This window comes from Plasmopara halstedii (assembly GCF_900000015.1).
Source record: "Plasmopara halstedii genome assembly, contig: Scaffold_323, whole genome shotgun sequence".
In the NCBI taxonomy this organism is placed as follows: domain Eukaryota; phylum Oomycota; class Peronosporomycetes; order Peronosporales; family Peronosporaceae; genus Plasmopara; species Plasmopara halstedii.
Window position 1 is genome coordinate 1770394 of NW_020187244.1, and position 21375 is coordinate 1791768.

At 44.2% G+C, this 21375-nt stretch overlaps 7 protein-coding genes across 7 annotated transcripts; 6 read left to right on the forward strand and 1 right to left on the reverse strand.

Annotated features, from left to right (window-relative positions):
- Positions 1 to 226: 226 nt before the first annotated feature.
- PHALS_08847 (carnitine o-acetyltransferase) lies at positions 227 to 2128 on the forward strand (the record flags this gene model as incomplete). The annotated part of the gene is made up of 1 exon (XM_024724269.1): positions 227 to 2128. The coding sequence occupies one exon, from the start codon at positions 227 to 229 to the stop codon at positions 2126 to 2128; it is 1902 nt and encodes a 633-aa protein (XP_024575163.1).
- Positions 2129 to 2332: 204 nt separating this feature from the next.
- On the reverse strand, positions 2333 to 2974 carry PHALS_08848 (uncharacterized protein; the record flags this gene model as incomplete). Its single annotated transcript, XM_024724271.1, has 3 exons — positions 2333 to 2531; positions 2585 to 2687; positions 2758 to 2974. The coding sequence occupies 3 exons, from the start codon at positions 2972 to 2974 to the stop codon at positions 2333 to 2335; spliced, it is 519 nt and encodes a 172-aa protein (XP_024575164.1).
- A 179-nt stretch (positions 2975 to 3153) lies between these two features.
- Positions 3154 to 3956, forward strand: PHALS_08849 (uncharacterized protein; the record flags this gene model as incomplete). The annotated part of the gene is made up of 4 exons (XM_024724272.1): positions 3154 to 3275; positions 3335 to 3521; positions 3775 to 3829; positions 3892 to 3956. The coding sequence occupies 4 exons, from the start codon at positions 3154 to 3156 to the stop codon at positions 3954 to 3956; spliced, it is 429 nt and encodes a 142-aa protein (XP_024575165.1).
- A 273-nt stretch (positions 3957 to 4229) lies between these two features.
- On the forward strand, positions 4230 to 4670 carry PHALS_08850 (hypothetical protein F444_08474; the record flags this gene model as incomplete). Its single annotated transcript, XM_024724273.1, has 1 exon — positions 4230 to 4670. One exon carries the CDS (start codon positions 4230 to 4232, stop codon positions 4668 to 4670), a length of 441 nt encoding a protein of 146 aa, XP_024575166.1.
- A 666-nt stretch (positions 4671 to 5336) lies between these two features.
- On the forward strand, positions 5337 to 6101 carry PHALS_08851 (hypothetical protein F443_08422; the record flags this gene model as incomplete). Its single annotated transcript, XM_024724274.1, has 1 exon — positions 5337 to 6101. One exon carries the CDS (start codon positions 5337 to 5339, stop codon positions 6099 to 6101), a length of 765 nt encoding a protein of 254 aa, XP_024575167.1.
- A 4317-nt stretch (positions 6102 to 10418) lies between these two features.
- PHALS_08852 (FOG: RCC1 domain) lies at positions 10419 to 17192 on the forward strand (the record flags this gene model as incomplete). Its single annotated transcript, XM_024724275.1, has 23 exons — positions 10419 to 10441; positions 10513 to 10582; positions 10666 to 10700; positions 11738 to 11781; positions 11849 to 11967; positions 12020 to 12097; positions 12165 to 12401; positions 12463 to 13644; positions 13724 to 13779; positions 13852 to 14113; positions 14178 to 14216; positions 14284 to 14307; positions 14371 to 14454; positions 14538 to 14644; positions 14703 to 14736; positions 14796 to 15038; positions 15111 to 15743; positions 15805 to 15972; positions 16040 to 16102; positions 16166 to 16290; positions 16354 to 16611; positions 16667 to 16928; positions 16992 to 17192. 23 exons carry the CDS (start codon positions 10419 to 10421, stop codon positions 17190 to 17192), a joined length of 4347 nt encoding a protein of 1448 aa, XP_024575168.1.
- Positions 17193 to 17340: 148 nt separating this feature from the next.
- PHALS_08853 (wee protein kinase) lies at positions 17341 to 19487 on the forward strand (the record flags this gene model as incomplete). Its single annotated transcript, XM_024724276.1, has 8 exons — positions 17341 to 18107; positions 18186 to 18369; positions 18435 to 18544; positions 18604 to 18814; positions 18867 to 18953; positions 19016 to 19092; positions 19152 to 19301; positions 19373 to 19487. The coding sequence occupies 8 exons, from the start codon at positions 17341 to 17343 to the stop codon at positions 19485 to 19487; spliced, it is 1701 nt and encodes a 566-aa protein (XP_024575169.1).
- Positions 19488 to 21375: the final 1888 nt, after the last annotated feature.

The following is a 21375-nucleotide window of genomic DNA, read 5'->3' on the forward strand; positions in this document are numbered from 1 at the left end:
ATTTGTATAATAGAGTTGTTAGAGTATAGTATATATTGATAGCTAGGTATAAATTGAGAAGTCATTACGTCTATAATAATAATATAGACAAACTTTCAACTGATTTGTGTTATGAACACTGTTGCAGGTGACTCTTCGCTGTCATAGCTTCGAAAGGAGTTCAAAATTTTCTAACATGGAATGACGACAGTAACCTTTCATCGACATTGGGCCTACATATTGTCACATGGCTCTCAAGCAGTCAAATATCTTTGGCCCGCAGGGCTTTCGCGAGTGCTGGGGCGACTACCGTGCTGAAGCGGATTTGGAGGACCCGTCATGCTCTCTATACCGTTTCCAGCGTGATTTGCCGCGCTTACCTGTGCCATTGTTGAAAGAAAGCATTGAACTCTACCTGGAAACTCTTAGACCGCTGACGTCGCCCGCCGAGTTCGCGCGCGCCAAAGAGCTAGCTATTGAATTTTTGAGACCCAGTGGTATAGGCGAGAAGCTGCAGAGTCGTTTGCTAGCCCGTGCCAAGGACCGTAATGACTCCAGCTATTTAGCAGAGTGGTGGAATACGCTTGGCTATCTACAAGTGCGCGATCCCGTTGTGTTTAATGTCAGTTACTTCATTCACTTTGCAGACAGCGTGCACCCGAAGCAACGCTCTAACATCGGACGTGCAGCGGCGCTGCTGAGAGGTTCCGTGCTCTTTGCTGCCCAAGTGGCGAACGGTTCCATTGAGCCCGAGCAGCTTGGCAAGAACAAGACACCATTATGTGCCACTGCTTATAAGTACATGTTTAATGCTTGTCGCATTCCACGCCGTAAGCAAGACTCATACAGGATTTACGATCCCATGTTACACACTCACGCTGTTGTCATGCGCCACAACAATTTTTTTCTTCTTGAGTTACTGGATCCGCGTACGAAAGATCCGCTCGGATTTGAAGCTTTATGCTTTCAGCTGGCTAGGATTTTGGACGCTGCCGGAGCGAAGGGGTCAGCTATCGGAGTATTGACGTCTCAGGATCGAGATTTATGGGCAGACGCCCGTGAAGAATTGATTCAAGCGTCGCCATTGAATCAAAAATCATTGCATGCTATTGAAAGCTCATTGCTGGTGCTAAATTTGGACGATGATGCTCCAGTGTCTCGGACGGAAGTAGCACGCGGACTGTGGCATGGCAATGGTCGCAACCGTTTCTTTGACAAATGTGTGCAGATTGTGGTGTTTGAGAATGGTAAGGCTGGTCTGCTTGGGGAACATTCAATGCTTGATGGCATGCCCATGGCTCGGTTTTGCGACTATCTGTTATCGCGTCTTCACAAAGGCCAAATTGATCTAGGCCCTCGAGGGCAAACGACGCAGCAGCTTTTGCACTCGCTTGTTGCTCCAAAGCAGCTTATGTTTCGCTTCACATCGAAGACGCTGTACAACATTGCCGAGGCCGAAAAGGTGTTTGATCAAACTGTGATCGACCACGAAGTATTTGTACAGACCTTCTATGGCTACGGTGCACGCTCTATCAAGGGATTCCGCTGCAGTCCAGATGCGTTTGTGCAGTTAGCGATTCAGCTTGCTTACAAAAAGCTATTTAGGAAGAATGTCGCCACGTACGAAGCTTCGCAGACGCGCACCTTTCTTCATGGACGTACTGAAACGACCCGCAGCTGCTCGGCGGCTAGTGCCAAGTTCACTGATGCAATGACGGATGCGTCTGGCACAATTACTGTTGATGAAAAAAGAAAATTGCTTCTTGCTGCTGCTAGCGCCCATGTCGCATATATGCGCAAGGCTGGTGCCGGCCGAGGAGTGGATCGACACTTTCTTGGATTGAAGCTGTTAGTGCAACCTGGCGAGCGTGTGCCGTTTTTTGAGGATCCAGTAATGACTAGAGCTAGTCACTGGCTAATTTCCACGAGCCATTTGACAAATGAATTGTTTGATGGCTGGGGATGGGGTGAGGTCGTACCTGAAGGTGTCGGCATCGCTTATAGCGTTAAAGATCTTTCCATCCAGTTTAATATCGCCTGCCGTCAACATGGCGGCTGGGCAGCTCGTCTAGGTCATTTGCTCGAAGAGAGCCTCTTTGAGATGCAGCAGCTGTTTGCGAAATCCACTGACATTGGTGCCAAATTGTAGATTGCAGTCGGAGTAGCAAGGTGCTTTATGATAAAAAGTGAGATATTGATGCAGCTTTATCTCGTCAGAACGGAAGAACGATGCGAAGGTCATCAAATTTGTAAGGCTCAGCTGAACTTCATCTCAGCTTATCAAACATCTAAACAAGACACGACAAGAAAAAAATATTTGAGCTTAATGATCAACACTTCAGACATTACGCGTTTATTTACGGAATTCACTAATTTCTTCATGAAAATGATCAAGTGCAACCAGCATGAGCGCATATGGGATATTTCGCTTAAAAACCGCAGAACGGATGAACGGTATCCCCGCGGCGACCATGGAAAATCCTGCACTGGTCAAATTATCCTTCCGCTGCGTCGCCACAGCGGTCTTGATGCCGCAGTACAGAAAAAAGAATCTACCGAGTATATCAGTAAGAACCAATGACCCTTACTAATGACTTAAGCTCACCCAGAGAAGGCTCCTCCTGTCGTGGCAGCTCCACGTGCGACTGAGCTTAAAGCATCAGACGATAAACGCCCTTGCTTTTTCATGTAAATTCTAGCACCATCAACTGCACCATAATAGCAATAAGGAAACAGTGTATTAATTGGTTATCTACAAGGACCATTCGCTGTACGTACTGCCTCCAAAAGTGGCACCTGTGACAAAGCCAACCAAACTGCCGAATATGAGACGGTTGCGCAAATTCTGCAGGGCTACGGGTTCAACCAGAGCGCTTAATCCTTTATTGTACTCATCACTACAAGCTTTTGGATTCTCGGTCGACTCGATTGCTTCAGTCGGACGCTTAGGCGTGATAGGATCCTCGAAGGACGACCAGTTCTGCGAGTCACTCATTTTTTTTTACTTTTGCAATATATAGAACAATTTTGTAGAGGTCATTGCAAATCAAGACATAAGTTCATATAATCGATCTCATGACAAGTCCGGAATTCGCGTCTCCTTCCTGTACATCGTCTACGTCTCCTCCTACCGATCTACAAGTCCCATCCCATCCTTGCACAGAGCAACATTAAATGTCAACACATTGCAACCAGCTCTTCAAACTTGGCAGCCCCACGAAGGAGAGTATGCTCCACCGCCATACAATCCTCAACGCCATTCGTCAATCTTGCACCATCCCCGCGGTTACAATTTGGTACGATCATGTCTTTTGGTCGGTCAAATTGTGCGCATGCTGCTTTTTAATGTGTGCAGTGCCGTGCTAAGCATGACGGCAGCTCTAGCAGTATGGACTGGGACAATTTGTGCCGTTGTGGCGATGCCTTTTTGTGGCTATGAGAATTTAACTTTCAGCGGGCTTTTGCGCATTGTCTTCTACTTATGTTGTACCGATGCTCTTATTTATAACGCATCGGCAGCAGATTGCATTGATTTTGACGTGGTAGAGCCATGAAACACAACCCTTGTTGCCCATTCGATTAGCGCCGCCGATTGGAGAAAGGAGTGGGCGCATGCTTGAACCCTGTCGATTTGAGAGGAGCTTAGGCTCTGCATCGTCCGAATCGGTGGGTACTTTGGGTGTATAAAAGTGGTTGTCGGAGCGGTACAAGCGATTGTAGTTCTAGCAGTGCTGGTTGCTCTCGGTCTTTTGATTGAAGACGAGCGAAAGCCGGTCTATCTTCATGCACTTACAGTGCAACATCCTTTCGTTGTATACACGACGTCTTGGTATTTCTGCTGGTAGCGCTGGTAATGCTGCATGGGATAACAAGAGTGTTGAAAGTAGTCACGCGATTCTATTGTTGCGAAAGGTGTTGAGTTTCGCTGCGTTGGGACCAGACAGTCGAGACTAACGGGCACACTAAGCGACAATTGAAAGAGAGATAAAGACTGGAGGTTGTCATGCTGTTGATCAAGTTTCAGTCACGAATGAAGTCGATTTGCGCGTAGTGCAACAAGGTTCGGTTGACTCGCCGCGTGTTTAAGCTATTTAGCTGAAGGCGCTATATTTGCTTTCAGTGTCTGTCTGCGACGTGCTCAAAAGCTTTCAAGATTTGCAAAAAAGAAAACTCTATAAAACAAGTTGAGTTTAGTAGCTGCATAGTACATGACTTGGTTTCGTAATGCTAGCGCGGATTGTGCTAGCTGCATGAAGAAGATCAAAAAGGACCTGAAAATTGCACCTTGTGGCCACAAATATTGCCTGCCATGTATTGTTCACATGTGTCGTCTTGCGCTGGATGACCGTGCACTTGTGCCATTGCGTTGTTGCAAGAAGGAGCTGCCCAATGATTACGTACGTGAAGCATTAGTCAAGCATGAAGACTACACCAAGTATGAACAGCTTATGAATGAGAAAGATTGGAAGGTATCGGATCTCACATCCGACGTTGAATACTCGGCAATTGTTGAGGCCATGGGAGCTAAGCAATGTCCTGGCTGTGGTATTGGTGTACAGCGTGATTTTGGATGCGTGCACATGACGTGTCCCAATGGACACCAGTTTTGCTACACGTGTCTGGGCCTATGGGGCTCTTGCAATTGTCCATTGATCCCAGAGGATGAGCTACGAACTATTCTTGGAGAGTGATGTCCGATTCTTGTCTGTTGAGTATCGAATAATTTTACGTCCACTTCTGTGCTTTGTTCGAAGTTGTACTCTTAATCACTTACGATGTGCCCCGTCATAACAGTATGCAAAAACTTGTTATTCATCACTTTGCACTTCATTCTACGATGCCTTCCTAACTTGTCTGTGTGATCACTTTATTTGGTTAGCAATACTCTGTGAGATATTTGTGCCGATTAGCGCTAGTGTGCTGTTGTATATAATCACATCCTAGAGTCATTAAAATTTGAAGGTGGTTTTTGTTACTCGTTCTTTTCCACCTTATGGTCAACTATATCCGCGGCGCTGAAAGCAGAATTGAACTGAGATGGTATAGTGCGTGTACAGCATCTTTTGTCAATCTTGACTGGAGACTGGCATCATTTTGTTATGAAATTAGAGTATCACAGCATACTAGATTTGAGTACATGGAATTTACAATGTACGAAAAATATTTCAGAGCTAATAAGGCATGGTCGCGAACAATCAGACCCATTTTTATTCAGGAGGTCCACTACATTCACATTTGCTTGCAAATTATCTTTGCAATAGTTTATCGATTGAGTTTGGGAAAGGCCGCAAATTAACGGCGACGAAAATAACGTCATTTTTCGTGGAGATGTCCAATGTTTTTTGATATTCAACATCATGGACTCACACCTCAAAAGTGTCAAGACCATGGAAGTTCTTCTGGGACAATACAAAGACATAATTTACCTCAATTCTGGTCTGCTTGATTTTGTCAATGAAATCGTTGTTGATGAGGCCAACATCCAGCCGAGCGAAGCTTATGTGTTTGACGTATTTCTGGAGGAGATTCGAAATGCTGAACAAATTGTTTTGGATCGATCCGTCGCGTTGAGTATATATTCAGAAGAGGAATACAAGCTTTTTTATCCTGCCGACACTGAATCTGTGGATCGCAATGAGGGTAGTTCGTTTGCATCGGCACCAGATGTGAATAGGCTTAATGCTGAATTGAAGCCGCCTCCGAGCTGCATGTGTTGTTTGTCACCCCTTAAAAATAAGTCCAATCGACGAGTTTTATCGTGTGGCCATGTGTACTGCACAACTTGTATCACTACACGTTGTCGTATGGGTGTCAGTGATCGCTCAATGGTCCCAGCACATTGTTGTAGAAGGGAATTTCCAACTGACTATGTGAAAGAGGCGTTAGGATTCCAGTTTGAGATCTATGAGCGATTTCTTAAAGACAAAAGCTGGCGATCATTAGATCTGCAATCGGACCACGAATACGCCAATGTAATTCGAGAGGTTTCTGGTGTGCAATGCCCTGGATGCGGTGTGGGAGTGCAAAAAGTATCAGGATGCAATCATATTACATGCTTGTATGGCCACGAGTTCTGCTATTCATGTTGCATGAAGTGGAAGACTTGTGGCTGTGAAACTTAAGGGTTCGTTGGGAAAGTAATTTTGAAGCATTTTGACGGAGTAACGACTAGTTTCTCCTAATGACGTGAGCTCGGGTATTTTATTTTTTACGAGTGAGCCTTTCAGCTTAATACATAAGCTCGGCAAATATCAAGTTCTTTTTGACCACCGTGAGATTTCTTACCTGCGCGCTAGCATTTCTTCCGTTTGTAGACTTGAAACTGAACGGCATTACAGTAGATCTTGAAAATGCACGCGAGGACTTTTAATCGTCTGAGCTTTTCTTACTTCTGGAGAACGATAATTATTTTTATCACGCTCTGAAATTCAACGCTGTTGCGTGTTCGACAATATTTTATTGCCCGTATACTTTTGTTATAGGGCAGCCTTGGGCCATCATTTTTTAACTCTTGAACATGAATGCCAGTGATCAAATTGTTTTTCACTCTGATAAATGATATGAAATGAACGTAACCCTCGAATTTGCTCACAAAGTGCAACGAACATGATTTTATGCGTGATGTATACTCACAGCAGCGAGGTGATTGATTCTTATCCTAGCACCTGCATCTCAAGCACAGATGGGCAAGCGCATTGATAGTCTTGGACCTTGGCATCAACGCACGTCATCTCCGTCATCATCCACATGTCGTTTCTCACCAGGTATGTATATTTTTTCATCAGGTTTGGCTTCAGATACCAAATATCGGTGTCCGAAGACTGCAGACAATAACGCACATCAAATTATTATTACTTTTTGAGGGGGCACCGCGTCGAACAAACAAATAGAATGCATTTTGGAGATTGTTGAGATTGACGATCGGAAAATGCGACATTCTCAAGATTACTTACTCAATCGGACTTTTGTGAGTTTAAGCTTTCCTACTCCATGCTGGCTTGCCAGTTTAGTAGCTTTGTTTCCAGCATGATGTATGTATCAGCCGCAGTTTGTCGCACAATCAAGACTATCATGAAGAAATGTCATCTGAGCGCTTTATAAGTGATTCCCATCATGAGTGCTTACCTGTTGAAATTGTTCGATAGTACTGGATTGTCTGCATTAGAAAAGCAATTATCGCGTTTCAAATGAGTTTTTTTGTCTGCGTGCACGCATATTCGCTGTCGCTATCAAGAACAATTGTTCAGATACCAAAAATATAATCACTCGCTAAAAGAAAATACATCTGAATTCATCCGACCCATATTATTCGGATCGATGCTGGACTTGATACCAGCAAACGCCGCTGAAATCATTTAACAGATTCACCTATTTTAACCAAATTGTTTGTTCAAGTGATCGTTAGGAATAAAAAATTGTGCCAGCATCGTGGCCAAACGTAAGCCACGTGAAAATTCTGCTCAGGTAAACATGAGATCTCACGCAAAGAAAGCATTCAAACATTTGCGTTGAATGTTTAGTATTCAATACCACGATACTGGTGACTCACCGATAAGGAACAAGTCGATTACATCTTAAAACGGAACCAAATTCTACTAGTTGTGTACATGTTTGGCTGGGGACTTGTGCTTATTCAGGTGAATTGTAGGCCGACTGTTATCTGTCTATTCTAGACTGCAGTAAAGGCGCTTCCCAGGGCGGGCTGTAGCCACACCATTTGTACCGACAAGCATGTTTAAGCGGCTGTCAATGCGCAGCTTTTGGAATGATGTGTAGATCATTTCATTTACTCAGGAGTTGCCTCGCCAAAAATCGAAGTTAAAGATAGGTTCTTTTGTACTTGAAACATTAACGCAGAGACAGAGACTCTATTCCAAGAGACTCCGATCACGCACATCTTGCCTAATTGCGATGACGAAGCTCCTTGTATTGCCAATGGCTCTAGTGATTATTGTCACACTCTCGCTCCAACGAAATCTCACGGTATGGCAACCCATGGAACTTGACCAAATACTCAGGATATCGATGGAAAACACGATTTTTGATCTGAGGGTCGGTGACATCAGTGAGTCACCGTTGTTTTCGAAAATCACGGGAGTCGATTTGGTATCACACGCTCCGCAAAGCGCTCCGGGTTGCTGTCGTACACTTTAACTTGTCAAGGTTGAAGCGTGAGCTGAGGTATCTGCATTTAGCTGGCAGGTTTAGCATGCGCAACTTGCCTTGAAGCTCACATGTTGTGTATGGACCAATAATGCGCGGGATGGATGTATGAGAACACAGCATTGCGTCAGCTGTCGCGTAGAGATGGTCAAGGCTTGCGCCGAAATAAGGCAAGGTCACCGACCTGGATGAATTTGCTAAGCGACGCTTGTTGTTTAATCTTCAAAGCGTTTTGCGCACGCTCGATCACTGGTTGGTGGTGCTGAACACATTTATCATAATTGCTTCCAACCGTAGCTAAAAAAATTTCGGTTCTGACAAATGTCCACGAAAATGGCGATAGTTTGGATGAAGTTCACACAAGAGTTACATACGCACACTCTACCATAGAAATATACTCAGTTCTGTCGTTGCTGCGATAACTGATAGATAATCAGCGATGATATTTCAAGTTTGATATTTTCCAGTCTCGCCGTCTGCTTGAGCACGATGCGCAGTCATTGCAGACTCGATCCTCGTCAAGCCGACGAGAGCGTTCTAAAACTTTGACGTGAACTTGGGGTCGTGATCCGATACGAAATCAGTCGGAATACCATAGTATCGAATCTTATGGTTGAAAGATACTTTGGCTTCATTCTCTGGCGTAGCCGTAGTGTGCGGTGGAATGAAGACCAGGCGCTTAGACAGTTTGTCAGCAGCAATAATAATCGTATCATACCCGTCTGACTCATATGAGGGCTGATAAAGTCAGTCGAGACGTCTTCCCATTACGTAGTTGGCACGATATTGGCTGTACAACTACTTGACTTGTATTCCACGTACAATTTACAGCTTTTCTCGTATGCATTAATGTCGTGGTACATTGTCAAGCAAAAAGACCACTGTGCTGCTGCTGTCAAATCCTGGATGCGTCATACTAGCTGCATCATGACAGTGTTTAAGCACAAATGTCGATGGTTCGGCATGGTCACGCAACGAGCGTTACCGTCGCTTTTCAGATAGATGAGTCCTTTGTGTACATCGTAGTCAGTAGTCGCAAACTTCGTCTTTCATACCTAGTTGTCAGCTGGATAGCTTTCTTTTAGGCTATCTTCGTTTCTAGGTCCAGCCAAATGAAGCTTTGATTGTCAGGTCTTTTTGGAAATGGATGCTTGACCTCGTCAATGCCAGACATGTCTCGGTCTTGCATATGACAATGCGAAACTGGCCGCGTAATCCTCAAGAGACCAGAAGTTGTTCTGCTGTCGACCGCGGAGCTGATCTATTAGGGTAAGCTCGCTAATCAATAAATTACGTCACGGACTGCAAGTAGTTGCAATTTTTGCGAAACAGACACCCAATAGCAAGCTGCTGTAGGGTCTTTTAAATCTGCAATTGGAGCGATGGCGGTCGTTGCTGCGGAGCATCTTCTTCATACTTAATGTTCTTGGACTGAATGTACATTCTGGCGCTGAAAATCATTTTTCCGACATTGTGACTCTTCATCTCAGCGACTTTCACCATGGCGATACGTTCAGCTTGATACTCTCGCATGTCAGAGGTTGATAATGCGCTAGTTTGCTGTTGTTGATGTGACGTTGCAGCTACAAGGTCGCTGCCATTTGTCGCTGAAGCTCTACGATCTGAACCATTTACTTTTGTTGCTCTCGCATCATGGCTTTTAAGATGAGATCATTTGCTGAACGATGTCGGCATGTTGTCTTGCCACTTTGATCATGGTTGCGCCTACGCTGACACATTGTCATTAGATGGCTGATGGGCATTCAAGCCGCGAACAAAGAAAAGTCCCAAACGAGGCCAATGCTACAACGAAGCTAATAGCCGACAATGTTTCCTACGACAATTTTCTCTTACGCGCTCTTAATCACCCTAATGACGCCAATTCGGTAGGTCAAAATGCGGAATACCCGGTACCTTAACAAGAAGGAAAACTCAGACTGAATGCGAATCAGGCATAGAAAATGCCTGATTCACATTTAACATCTATCACTGCGCTGTCGATAGGTGCATGGTTGCATAGGTAACGTGGATGCGTTCAGAGACGCTTCACAGATAACTGCAAACAAGTGCTCGCCTCTATTCGAGCATACACATGGAGCGGTTGCTGATGAACGTGATTGGCGTTGGCTGACTGATGAGGTATCAAAAACATGTGCTCGTGCGAAAATGAAGTTTTGTTAGATAAATAATCCCGTTTTAGGAAAAATCTGGCAGCGGCGACGTAAAGACTGCGGAGACTGACGGATAGCCACACACGCGACCCTGAAGACATAGCCATGCAAGATAGAAAGAATTGTGGGTGAGAAAGTGGCCTGCCCGACTGCAATGCGAAGAAACGGCCTAGTCGTTGCTGAATGGTTGGACGGGAAGTGGGACGCAGGACCGGGACTTAACTGCGGAGGAGAAAAGAGATAGCTGGATCGAGGAAGTGTCACCAAATGTAAGTGTTTTTTGCTGTGGGGTTTGCGCTAATAATTGTAGACCGACTGCTATGTGCTTTTATCTGTCTCTTGTCTGACGTAGATTTCCGTTGTGGTGCTTCTTATGAAAATGAAATGGTCGGGTGAGAATTCTTAGCCGCCACATTTGTACTTATAAGCGCTGTCGCCACGCAAGTTTTGAAATGATGTGCGGGTTGTGATTTAAAACGAGCACAAGGGGTTCGCTCGAGCTGTACATACTTCTTTCGAGTGGGCAGAATTATCCGAGCATTGTTTCTCAAACCGCGCGAATTATACTTTTTTCGTCTGTCAGCCGGACTTCGAAGCAAAATAACCTGAATTGAAGATTTAACCAAAATTGAGGAGGCTCACTTACGCAGCGACGTATCGGCAGCATTGTTCTTTATGGAACGGAAGATCAGATGATGATTGTCTTCAGTCATGAATATACTCTACCTGTTGCACAAATCCAACCGCTTAGTAGATCGTGAAATGGTTTTTCTGCTTCGATTTTCGTCTATTTTGCACGCTGCTCCACCTTCACTATTCACTATATATATTCTTGGCACTAATCATGCCAGCCAAGTCGAGTTTCGCAGTCAGCACCAAGAAATCGTGCGTGACTATAAGTTGTTAAAACCTGCAACACGAACACGCCACGGAAAGATTCGCCCGTAGCAGAGCTTCCTGCTACCCTTTTTTAAGTAGCGTATGATCAAAAAGAGCTCCTCATTTTGTAATGCTTTTGCGAAAACTGTCCCGACACAAGCTTGATTCGCACAGTGAAAACAGACTTAATCTGTGAGTTCTACAACCCTCACGTCTTCTACCAACGCTCTGCAACTTCGTGACAGCAGAAGCGCTCGTAAAAGTGATTCGTGTGTAACACGTCGGCTGAGAGGCCAGTCAATTTGTACAATACGTCCAGCCTGTGCATCAGCTTTCACTTTATCCTTAGGCTTCTGTTTAGTGCGACGTCTCTTTAGTAGACCAGCTGGGCTTCACAGCTACCAATTGTCCCTTCTGAAGCCACTTGCAATTCAGAAGCCCTAGAATCCAAATCGAAAGTGAGCGGAGTAAACGACTCTTAATTGTGCGGAATTAAACTGATCATTGCACTTTTTGAGTTCACTTGATGGGGCGTTTCGGTAAAGGAAGCTTAGGCATTCGCGTGGCGGAGGGTGGCGGGGGAATGCTGGTTGCTGCCGCAGACTCTCCTATTGTTAATAGTAATAAATCTTCAAACTTTGAGTTATTTGGTGCAGACAGCGACGACAGTGACGACGATGCGACTATTGATCGCTATGCTAAGAACGGCAAGGTACTTAATACGAGCGAAGCTTCGGAATCCGAAAAGAAAGAAATGGCATTGATTAACTCAAAGGTAAGATGAAAATTGTTTCATCAAAACAATTGATGCGTCACCTCTATCACAGTTAACGCCAGAGGAGCTTTTTGCAAAGTACGACACGGATAAATCAGGCAACATATCTGCTCCCGAATTTCTTGCCATGGTTATGAGTCATACTGCTGCTCAGGACTGTTTGTATTGCTGGAAAGTAACGTTCTTCATTCTTGCAGCTACCGGAAGTGGGAGTTTATCTATCAGCTGCAAAAGCCATGCGGGTATTCCGCCAGTGTGACACGGATGGTGGTGGCGAAATCGATCTCGCAGAATTCAAAATGGCAATGTTTACCGTCGATACTATGTCTCATACTTCGAAGCGCTTCTCTCCATCTTTGCATTTGAGTCCTCGCGATGTATTTGAACTATTTGATGAAGATGGTTCTGGACAAATTGATAATCTTGAATTAGCTGTGCGTACTTTAAGTGCTTCATGTTTGCCAGGTATCGTATATTGACAACAGTGTTGAAAAGGACGTGCTTGAATACCTTGGTATGGATGTGAGCGACGAGAAGCAAGAGATGCTGCTTAAAAAGTATGACAAGGACAAGGACGAAAAAATCAATTACGAAGAGTTTCGGGCTATGTGGGTCAGTCTTGTGAATGTGAAGGAAGAGCTTATGAAGCGTGGAGCTCAAGTGCCAAAACAAATGCGAGCCGAAAAGCTTCAGCAGATGCTAGAAGCAATGATAAATAAAGAGGAATCAGAGGAGGCAATAGCATTCGAAGAAGCTCAGAAATTCTTGCAGCGACAGCGAGTCAAAGAATTCAGAACGCAGTTGGGAGGTAAAGCTATCATTCGTGCTCAGGATGAACTGGCAGCTGCTTTGGACGCAGCAGGGCAAGTGTACGTGTTGGGCCGAGGAAAGTTCAATCGGTTTTGTGGTACGACTTCCACTTGTGACGAAAGATTGGCTCCTGGTTTCACCTTTGTGAGTGAGCTTTGGTCCTCTCGTGTTGAACCAGCCCACCAGAACATTCATGCAAGAATGTCGAAAGCAGCGTCGGGTGATGTAAAACTGAGGAAAGTATTCAGCCGAAGCTCCGAAGTAGCCTCAAAACAACCTCCAGCGATGAGCTTAGCAGCTCACTCTAGCGGTGCTTCAGTAGCTCAGTATGTGCGTCGGAGACCAGAGAATAAGCGATGGACTTATAAAAGTCCTTCCCGGCTGAACAAAACGTCACTATTGCAAACAAAGGTGCATACTAGAGCAATAGAAAACGAACGGGATAAGTCTGATGAACAGAGCACTAGCGATCAGATTGCATCGCTGAAAACTTGCACAGAACAATCTGAAGTCGAAGAAATTACTTGTTTTGATTGCAATCAGAATGAGGAAGAACTTGCTAAAATTCATTTTGACAACCGAGAGTTTGTTCGAAGCCTGAGGTTTCGATCAAGCACTCTGATGTCGAATACAGGACCGTTGTGGGGCCGGGGTGTCGTGCAAGGTGCGATAAGTGACAGCGTCGCTTTCGCTGTAACAGATTCGGGTAGTGTTTACAGCTGGGGGGTGAATAACTCGTCGTATAAGGCGTTGAATCGAAACAATGCCGGCTTATGTGGCAATTTGGAGATGATTCATCAAGCTATTGATATGCAGCATGGATTTACACCACGATCAGCCGTGCAAACATCGTGTACCTTACAGCAGGTAGGCGAAAGAAACTAGTATGATCAGGCTTATCCAATACTTGAAAAGTCCCGGTTGGCTGACGTTAACATTTGAGAAGGAAGCTTTTAACGAAATTAAACTTTTTCAAAATGAGGAATATCGACTTTCTGAAAGGCACGTCGTCTAACAATTGAAAAATATTAGTCAGCTCTAGCTAACACTCAATAACTTGTGGAGTGAATGAAGGCTTGAGCGAGTTAGCCGTTATTACGACGTATGGGAACCTCCTCCCAATGGTGGGACTCGAATGCTGTATCTCAATCAAGTTTTATTACCAAAAATCGCGTACGAACACCTTGTCATTTCAAGTCAATTTCGTGGTCTCGAGTGTGAGCAAAACTCTAAAATGGACTTAATTCTCGCACTTGGTGAATGCTTTGAGTTGGAGATTGAATTAAAAGGCGAAGAGGGACACGCTGCTCTTAAAGAAGCAGAGAAAATGTTCCGGGTACTTATATTCATGATTCAATGATGTGTTTTTAAGTTGCGTTCGTAATATTGGTATGATGGAGGACAACGACCAGAAAAATAAAGTCATTATGCCTCAAACGGTACACGATTTCTTGACGATTAAGACAGAATGCACGCTGACTGAGGATGAAAACTCTGTATGATTAGGAAAGAAGTGAAATATTTGAAAAGGTGGCGCCAAAAGTAAATCAGCTTTTTGTTCGTGTTACATATGCTGAACTGACATTCCTGTAGTGGCAAAATGTCAAAACATTGCGAAGGGAAAGATACGCACGATGCGAAAAGGAGGCAAAAAAGTTTGAGAATCAAAGCTACTCAGTAAGTTATCGTACTCTTTCAAACATTGCATGTGATTTCATGTGTACTCTTTCAAACATTGCATGTGATTTCATGTGCTACAGAAACTTGGTGGCGAATGTCGGGCTGCACCGTGCATTGTGCGATTGGAGGGCACAATTGTCCAGTCTACCGCTCGAGGCAACAAATTACCGAGAGGAGTGACTGCAAGGTGAAAAATTACAGTTTACTCTGGGATTATAAAAGTCTGATCTTTAGCTCACACGCAGTGGCTTGCCGTTAACTTCCCCCCGTAACAGTTTAGTAAGTACCTAGTACAAGTTTTTTTTTTAATATGTGTAACGATCATTTCGCTATCGCAGCCCGTCGCAAATGTATCAACTGGAGGCTCTCATTTAGCGTTGTTGACTCAAGCCGGGTGCACATTTTTGACGTCATCCAAATTGTGCAGTAAATTATTCGTGTCTCATTTGTCAATGCAATTATTTTGCAGGTCGCTTTACACGTGTGGAATTGGCACCAGCGGACGTCTCGGTCTTCAGCCGAATGAACAAGGAGTGAGTTGCTATGACACAATCCACCCGCACCGTGTGGAAGCATTTGATGTACGATAAAAGTTTCACATTTCAGCCGAGACGATAAATAAGATTCACGAGCCGTTGCTTGCTGTTCTGAAGGGCTTAACAGTGTGTCAGGTCTCATGCTCGTTTTCACACAGCGCAGCTATCGATTCGAAAGGCTTTCTATACACTTGGGGATCCGCTAGCACAGGAGAGCTGGGAGTCGGTATTGCTGAGGACAGATATAAGCAGTACTCATCAACGCCTTTACTCGTCAAATTTTCCGGAAAACGTAGTATTCGATCTGTATCATGTGGAGCTTCACATACTGGGGCAGTCTCTACAGCAGGAGAATTATTTATGTGGGGCTCAGCAAATGGAGGTCGTCTTGGTCTTGGTTCGCATGTGAGAGACTGCGTCGTTGTGCCCACATTGGTAAAAGAACTCATGATGAAAAAAATTCGGGTTTGGCAAGTGTCATGCGGAGTAGCACATTCGGCATTCTGTACTGAAATCACGTCCGAATTTAGCGAAGGAAGAAATAAATTGCTCGGTGGTCAGGTTTACGTTTGCGGAGGTGCGACTGCACTTAATCGGTATGTGCTGTCGTGGGAACAGATTCCAGACTTTACATGTATTAGCGTTTGTCAAGTGGCGTGTGGTGGTAGTCATACTGCTGCTGTATCTTCTTATGGGGAGCTTTATACGTGGGGCCGAAATTCTCATGGCTGCACAGGCCACAATGCAAACGTAAGTTACTAAATGTCAATTTTGACTGCTAACTTTCCTATGTGCATGTTACTGGATGTAGCGTCTATTCATTGAGAAGCCAGAGCTACTTAAATGCTTACATGTAGCTCCCTATAACCTTGCATTAGGAAAGCCGAGTCGTCAAATTTCCATTTACAATGAGCAAGGACCGAATCTAGCAGTCAATGGGAAAACAGAGGGTGCATTGGCGGTTTGTATCCACACTCAAGTACAACTTGAAGCTTCTAGTGTCTGGCAGGTGTTTTATTTAGTCATATTGCATTCGCTTTATTTAGATGGAAGACAATCCGTGGTGGGAAGTAGACCTTGGACAACTTGCTGTCATCGAAAAAATTCGGGTAATTCGACATTCCTCGTAGTGTCACAATCCATTATCTGATTTGTTCTTGCTTACGGTATAGTTGTGGAATCGGACGGATGAGCCCTCAAATCCATCAAAGAAAGAATCCGAGTATAGCGGTCGATTATTTCCGTGTTGGATATTTGTGAGTGAGGTAGCATTTAAAAAGCTTGATGGCAAGGAAGGGTATGTGACTGTATCTCTTTCTTGGATTTTCGAACGTAGTTTGCCTAACATCATAACATTTAGTTTGCGAGCAGCAAAACTTCAGTCAAATGCATTCGAGTTGTTTCACACCAACAAACGAATGACAGAATGGATTATTCCATCAACAAATACAGTTGGTCAATTCGTTCGAGTGCAACTGCAAAATAAGAATTTTCTCCATATCGCTGAAGTGGAGGTGTTTGGAATCTTTTCTGCCTTCAATTTTGTAGGCAAGGTCGGCACGGTGCAATGCAGTACAGACGCCACACTTGTTATCATGCCACCAATCTCCACCCAAAGGTTCGGTTTGAGGCATACCTTCGATGCCGAGGACTCGTCTGACGCTACTTTCTAGTGTGCTGGACGACTACTATCTCCGCGCCATTCAAGCTGATGCTGACAATGCAAAAATTTTGTGCCACTTTAAAGCCTACGAGCGGTCATTCCGCAAATTTGGTTGTAACATTCCGGAGACATTTGGCAGCACATGTAGACTTTGTCGCGTCTTCCGTAAATGCGAGATCTGCGAGTTCTACGCTTTGATCGAGAATAATTACCACGGTAGTCAAAAGCAGACGTTCTCTTCTCAGCACGTTGGCGATCGCTTGGGACTCAAAGTGCGGGTTTTACACTATACGAATGTCGTATTATCTCACCAAACATTATTTCTTTGCGCGCAGGAATTTATCAATAAAGCGTTGGCGGAAGAAACACTACATGCAGAACAACCGCAACAGCTTTGCGAGGAAAAAGAAGTTGCGAAAACAGTCCTTCAAGCAGAAAATGATCGACAGCACGAACAAGATTCAACGCGCACCAAGCGACAGATTCGGCTGCTTAAGTCATTGCAGAATTTTAGTCTCCGTACCAAAAATCAATAAATTATGAGGTGTTTGTTTTTTCATCGAAAGTGAGATTTTCGTTCACGACGTCGCAGAAAAGGGCATCCTATTAAAACGCATTAAAAAAGGCGGGAACTGGTCATTTTTGAAACAAACTTTTGATTGGGGAAGTCTCTAGCTGGTAATCATGTTGCTCAACGGCTTGCGCTACAAGGCTCGAACGAACGGTGGCTCGTCGCAGGCGTCGGGTGGTAGCGTGTCCAGCGGCACCAAAAAGCAGCGCTCGATTCATGATTTCTTCACACAATCGTCGGTCGGGAACAAGCGTGTAGGTGGTAAGCTGCATAAGGTCCGGCGGTCATTGGAAGCGTCAGCAAAAGGCAAGAGCTTTGACTCCACAGTTTTGCAAGACGGTGAAGATAATTCGGTTTCAGTGCAAAAACGCATCGATTATGACGTGATGGACGACGAGAGCAGCGAAGAACCCATTTTCTTTGTCTCTCAAAGTAGTGACAGCGGTCCGCGTAGACACAGACCCATAAAAATTGATTTCACGGGTTGCTCTAGTCAACGTAGTGAACCCGACCTTGAGCCTACGCACACACCCGTGCGCTTTGGCCCGCCATCTACAAAACAAGGTTACTACACGCCTGGGAGGGCAACGCCTTTGCAGCAGTCTAGTCAAGACGACATGGACTTCCTTACGCCCCGAGACCAGCCGGTTATTCCGTTGTCAAATCCGACGACGCCATCACCATTGAAAAAGAGATCGAGGCTTAACGAGGAAGTGGATGTTATTCAAGAAGAAAAAGTGCAAAATCTCACGCAGGAAATGGATTACATGGAAATGAGGCACGCCACAAAGGGGTTTCCATGTTTAAACAGTCAGACTTCTATAGACATGCAATCAACAAAAGGTCATGAGATAGCCAATGCAAAGAGACCAAAAAATGGGTGAGGAGGCTTTGTTTTTGCTGGTTAGAAAGGGATATCGCTCACTTTAGTGTTTGGCCTAAAATTGATGAGCTGTAGAGACCAGACTGCGCCATTTCTGTCTGAGGAATGTTACGTGAATCCATTTGCACCGAGGCCAATGACTGAGTCGGGGAAGAAAAAAGTTTTACGACGCAAACGACGGTCTTATCCGTCAGCGTGGACTGGAACGAAAAATGGCTCACCTATTTCCAGATATCTGACAGATTTCTCTGAAGTGGGGGTGAGCAAACTGTTGCTTGCAAGCGACAAAGTTAATGATCTCAATGCTTTTGTTACGTATGACAGTTGATAGGCTCAGGCACTTTTTCTAAAGTATATAAGTGCATGAAGAAGATCGATGGGTGGATATATGCTGTGAAGAAACGCAAACGACACTTTCGGGGAAAGGCAGACACGTACGTTAAGATGTGGTGTTTGATTAGATGTGCACATAACATTGCTTTGAATATTGCAGTGAGAGAGCTTTACGTGAAGTACAAGCTCTCGCCGCAATGAGCAGTAGTAATCACGTGGTTCGATATTTTGACGCTTGGATAGAAAACGATTTGCTTTACATTCAGCTAGAAAATTTAGAGGGCTGTTCGCTTGCTGGCTTCGTCAACAAATTTGCACCGCACAAAGTACCAGAAGAAACGCTGTGCAAGCTTTTGTGTCATATTGCGCAGGTAAGGTGCAGTCGATGAAGACCATAGTGGCGATCGATAACACGCACATTAGGCTCTATACGATATGCACAGCAAAAAAATGGTTCACATGGATGTTAAGCTACAGAATGTTCTGGTCGGTCCAGGCGAAGTGTATAAGGTTAGTTTTGTATGAGCTTGCGGCTCAACTTTCGTCATGCGCTAACCTATGTCTTATATTAGCTTGGCGACTTGGGGACTGTTGCGCATTTGGATGGCAGTATGGATATCACAGAAGGCGATAATCGGTATTTAAGTCGGTAAGTGCACCAGTGAAGTCATAATGCACAATGTGCAACAAATCTGAATTCAATTGTAGGGAACTGCTTGAAGGCAATCGAAATAATTTACGCGCTGGTGACATCTTCGCTTTAGGGGCTACAATTTATGAGCTTGCGCTGGGAACAACACTTGCTAGTTGTGGCGAAGAATGGCAAAAGATCCGCGATGGAGATCTAGTGATGTTTCGGTACGTCTCTTGTCATTATCAAACGATATCCATCTACATGGCCTCGAAAATATTTCTGCTTTTGACCGCAGGCATTACTCCAACTCTTTGCAGCATCTGATTGCTACCATGTTGCACCCTGACGCACTGCAGCGTCCTCTTGCCGAAGATATTTTGCAGCACGAAGTCGTGCATCCATTTCGGTAAATAACTACTTTAAGTATATATAACTTAGAATCTTTGCATGTTGGTATACTTTTCCATTCATCGGGTTTTGGGAGGGCCTAGGTCTCGTCTTGTAAACATAAAAGCCTCTGAGTGTAATTTTATCTGAAATGGTTATTCTTCCGTAATAATTCATTGTTTCGCCTTTTGTGCTAAAGCCACTCGCTTTGCGAGTGTCACTTAATCCTTTCTGACACGACCACACAGACATCATTTTAATCCATTCTCTGCGAGAGGTGAGGCGACTGAGTCGCAGAGCGTATGGCTGTTATAATTTTTTTATGACAATAATGTTTTACATGTGTAAAATACCATCCTACTTTCATTTTCTGCATCATTTCTACCAAACATTAACCAGATTAAATGCTGACCCAATGGAACGAATTGAAGGGGCAGTGTCTACTCCATGGGTGCAGGTCATTATTCGTTCGGCTTGCTAAGATTTAACGTTCTCGAATGCTGGATAGCAGTCTTCATTTTTATGCTCTGTGCTTAAGCTGAACACATTGAAAACAAGTCAGTGTGAGAGATTGGCGTGTGGTGAGCAACGAAATGTTATTTGCCGTTTGTCTTTTTAGAACAAAGCTCTTCTATATCCCATTGATCTTCTGATATATCCCATTGTGCTTGCGCAATAATATATATATATTATCAAGTCGCTCAATTAAATTGAATGGATCATCACAAGCTGCAATTGCCGCATACAATTCCTCGCCAATTTATATGCCTCTGGAATGGGAGTGATTGGAAACACGGTAAACTGCCAGACTATATCTGCGTCTCAATTATACAAAATGTCCTTAAGCTTTGCGTAAGCACGTAATAAAATATATATAATGCATGATATGTGAGTGCTGAATTGTAGTAACAAAAGTTAAAGGCTGCAAGTCCCGTTACAGCAGTAAAATTGCGTCGTTATGATGTATGTAAAACTGATAGTTAGCATACTTTTGATCATTTGAAAAGCGATACATGTTGTTACAATAAACTGTAAAGCTATAGATCTATAAAATAGCATCGTTTAAAACCAGGTTACGAGACGGTTAATTTGTCTTGAAAAATATAGTAAATCGCTCAGCTCATTAAAGCATAAAGTAGAACAAAAACAATGACATAAAAATCTATCTTATCAGCCATCTTTAGTTTTGATAATTCATTTATATAGTATGCGAAAAGATGGTTTGCGAATTTACGACTATTATAATTTGAGAGGCAATAGTATTGAGTCTGATGGTCACCATAATTTATGAGAAGCGATATCTGAAAAGCGAGTCATTCGAGTCAGAATAGATGAATATCTGAAATTTACCAAATAAGTGCGTTCCTCATTCAGAGGTACTCGGCTTGCGTTTGTTGAAGACATCACGGGTTCATATAAGCTCGCTTTTTGGTACCACAAGAAATCACAATAAATCGGTACCGCGCTCGACTTTGAGGTGCGCATTCGTTTCGGAAGGTTCAGCGTGTACGCCAGCCCCCATTTGGCCACAACGTTAAACGGTCCGATAACCCGTGGACGAAGCTTAGTCCGGAAGATTGCAGAGGCTGCATGTGTAGACAGGTTTTTTGAATTCAATAAAACCAGGTACCTGGCCTTGAAGCTTTCCACTTTGCCTCTTCCATTTTCATCTGCATATTGTTTTTGCAGGTCTTGGCTTTCAGCCATGGCATCGCGGACGTGTCGTAGTACACTCAGTCTGGTAGACAAGAAGTCATCGACTTCTGTACGGATGGTGAGGGGGCCGACATCAGTTAGCCTTCGGCGATTCCTCCCCCGCCAAGTCTTGAGCCGTGGGTTGCGGCGTCAGCGGTACGCGAGGGTGAATCAGCTCGTTCACGTAGAACGGCGTGTAGCCGGTAGACGAATGCA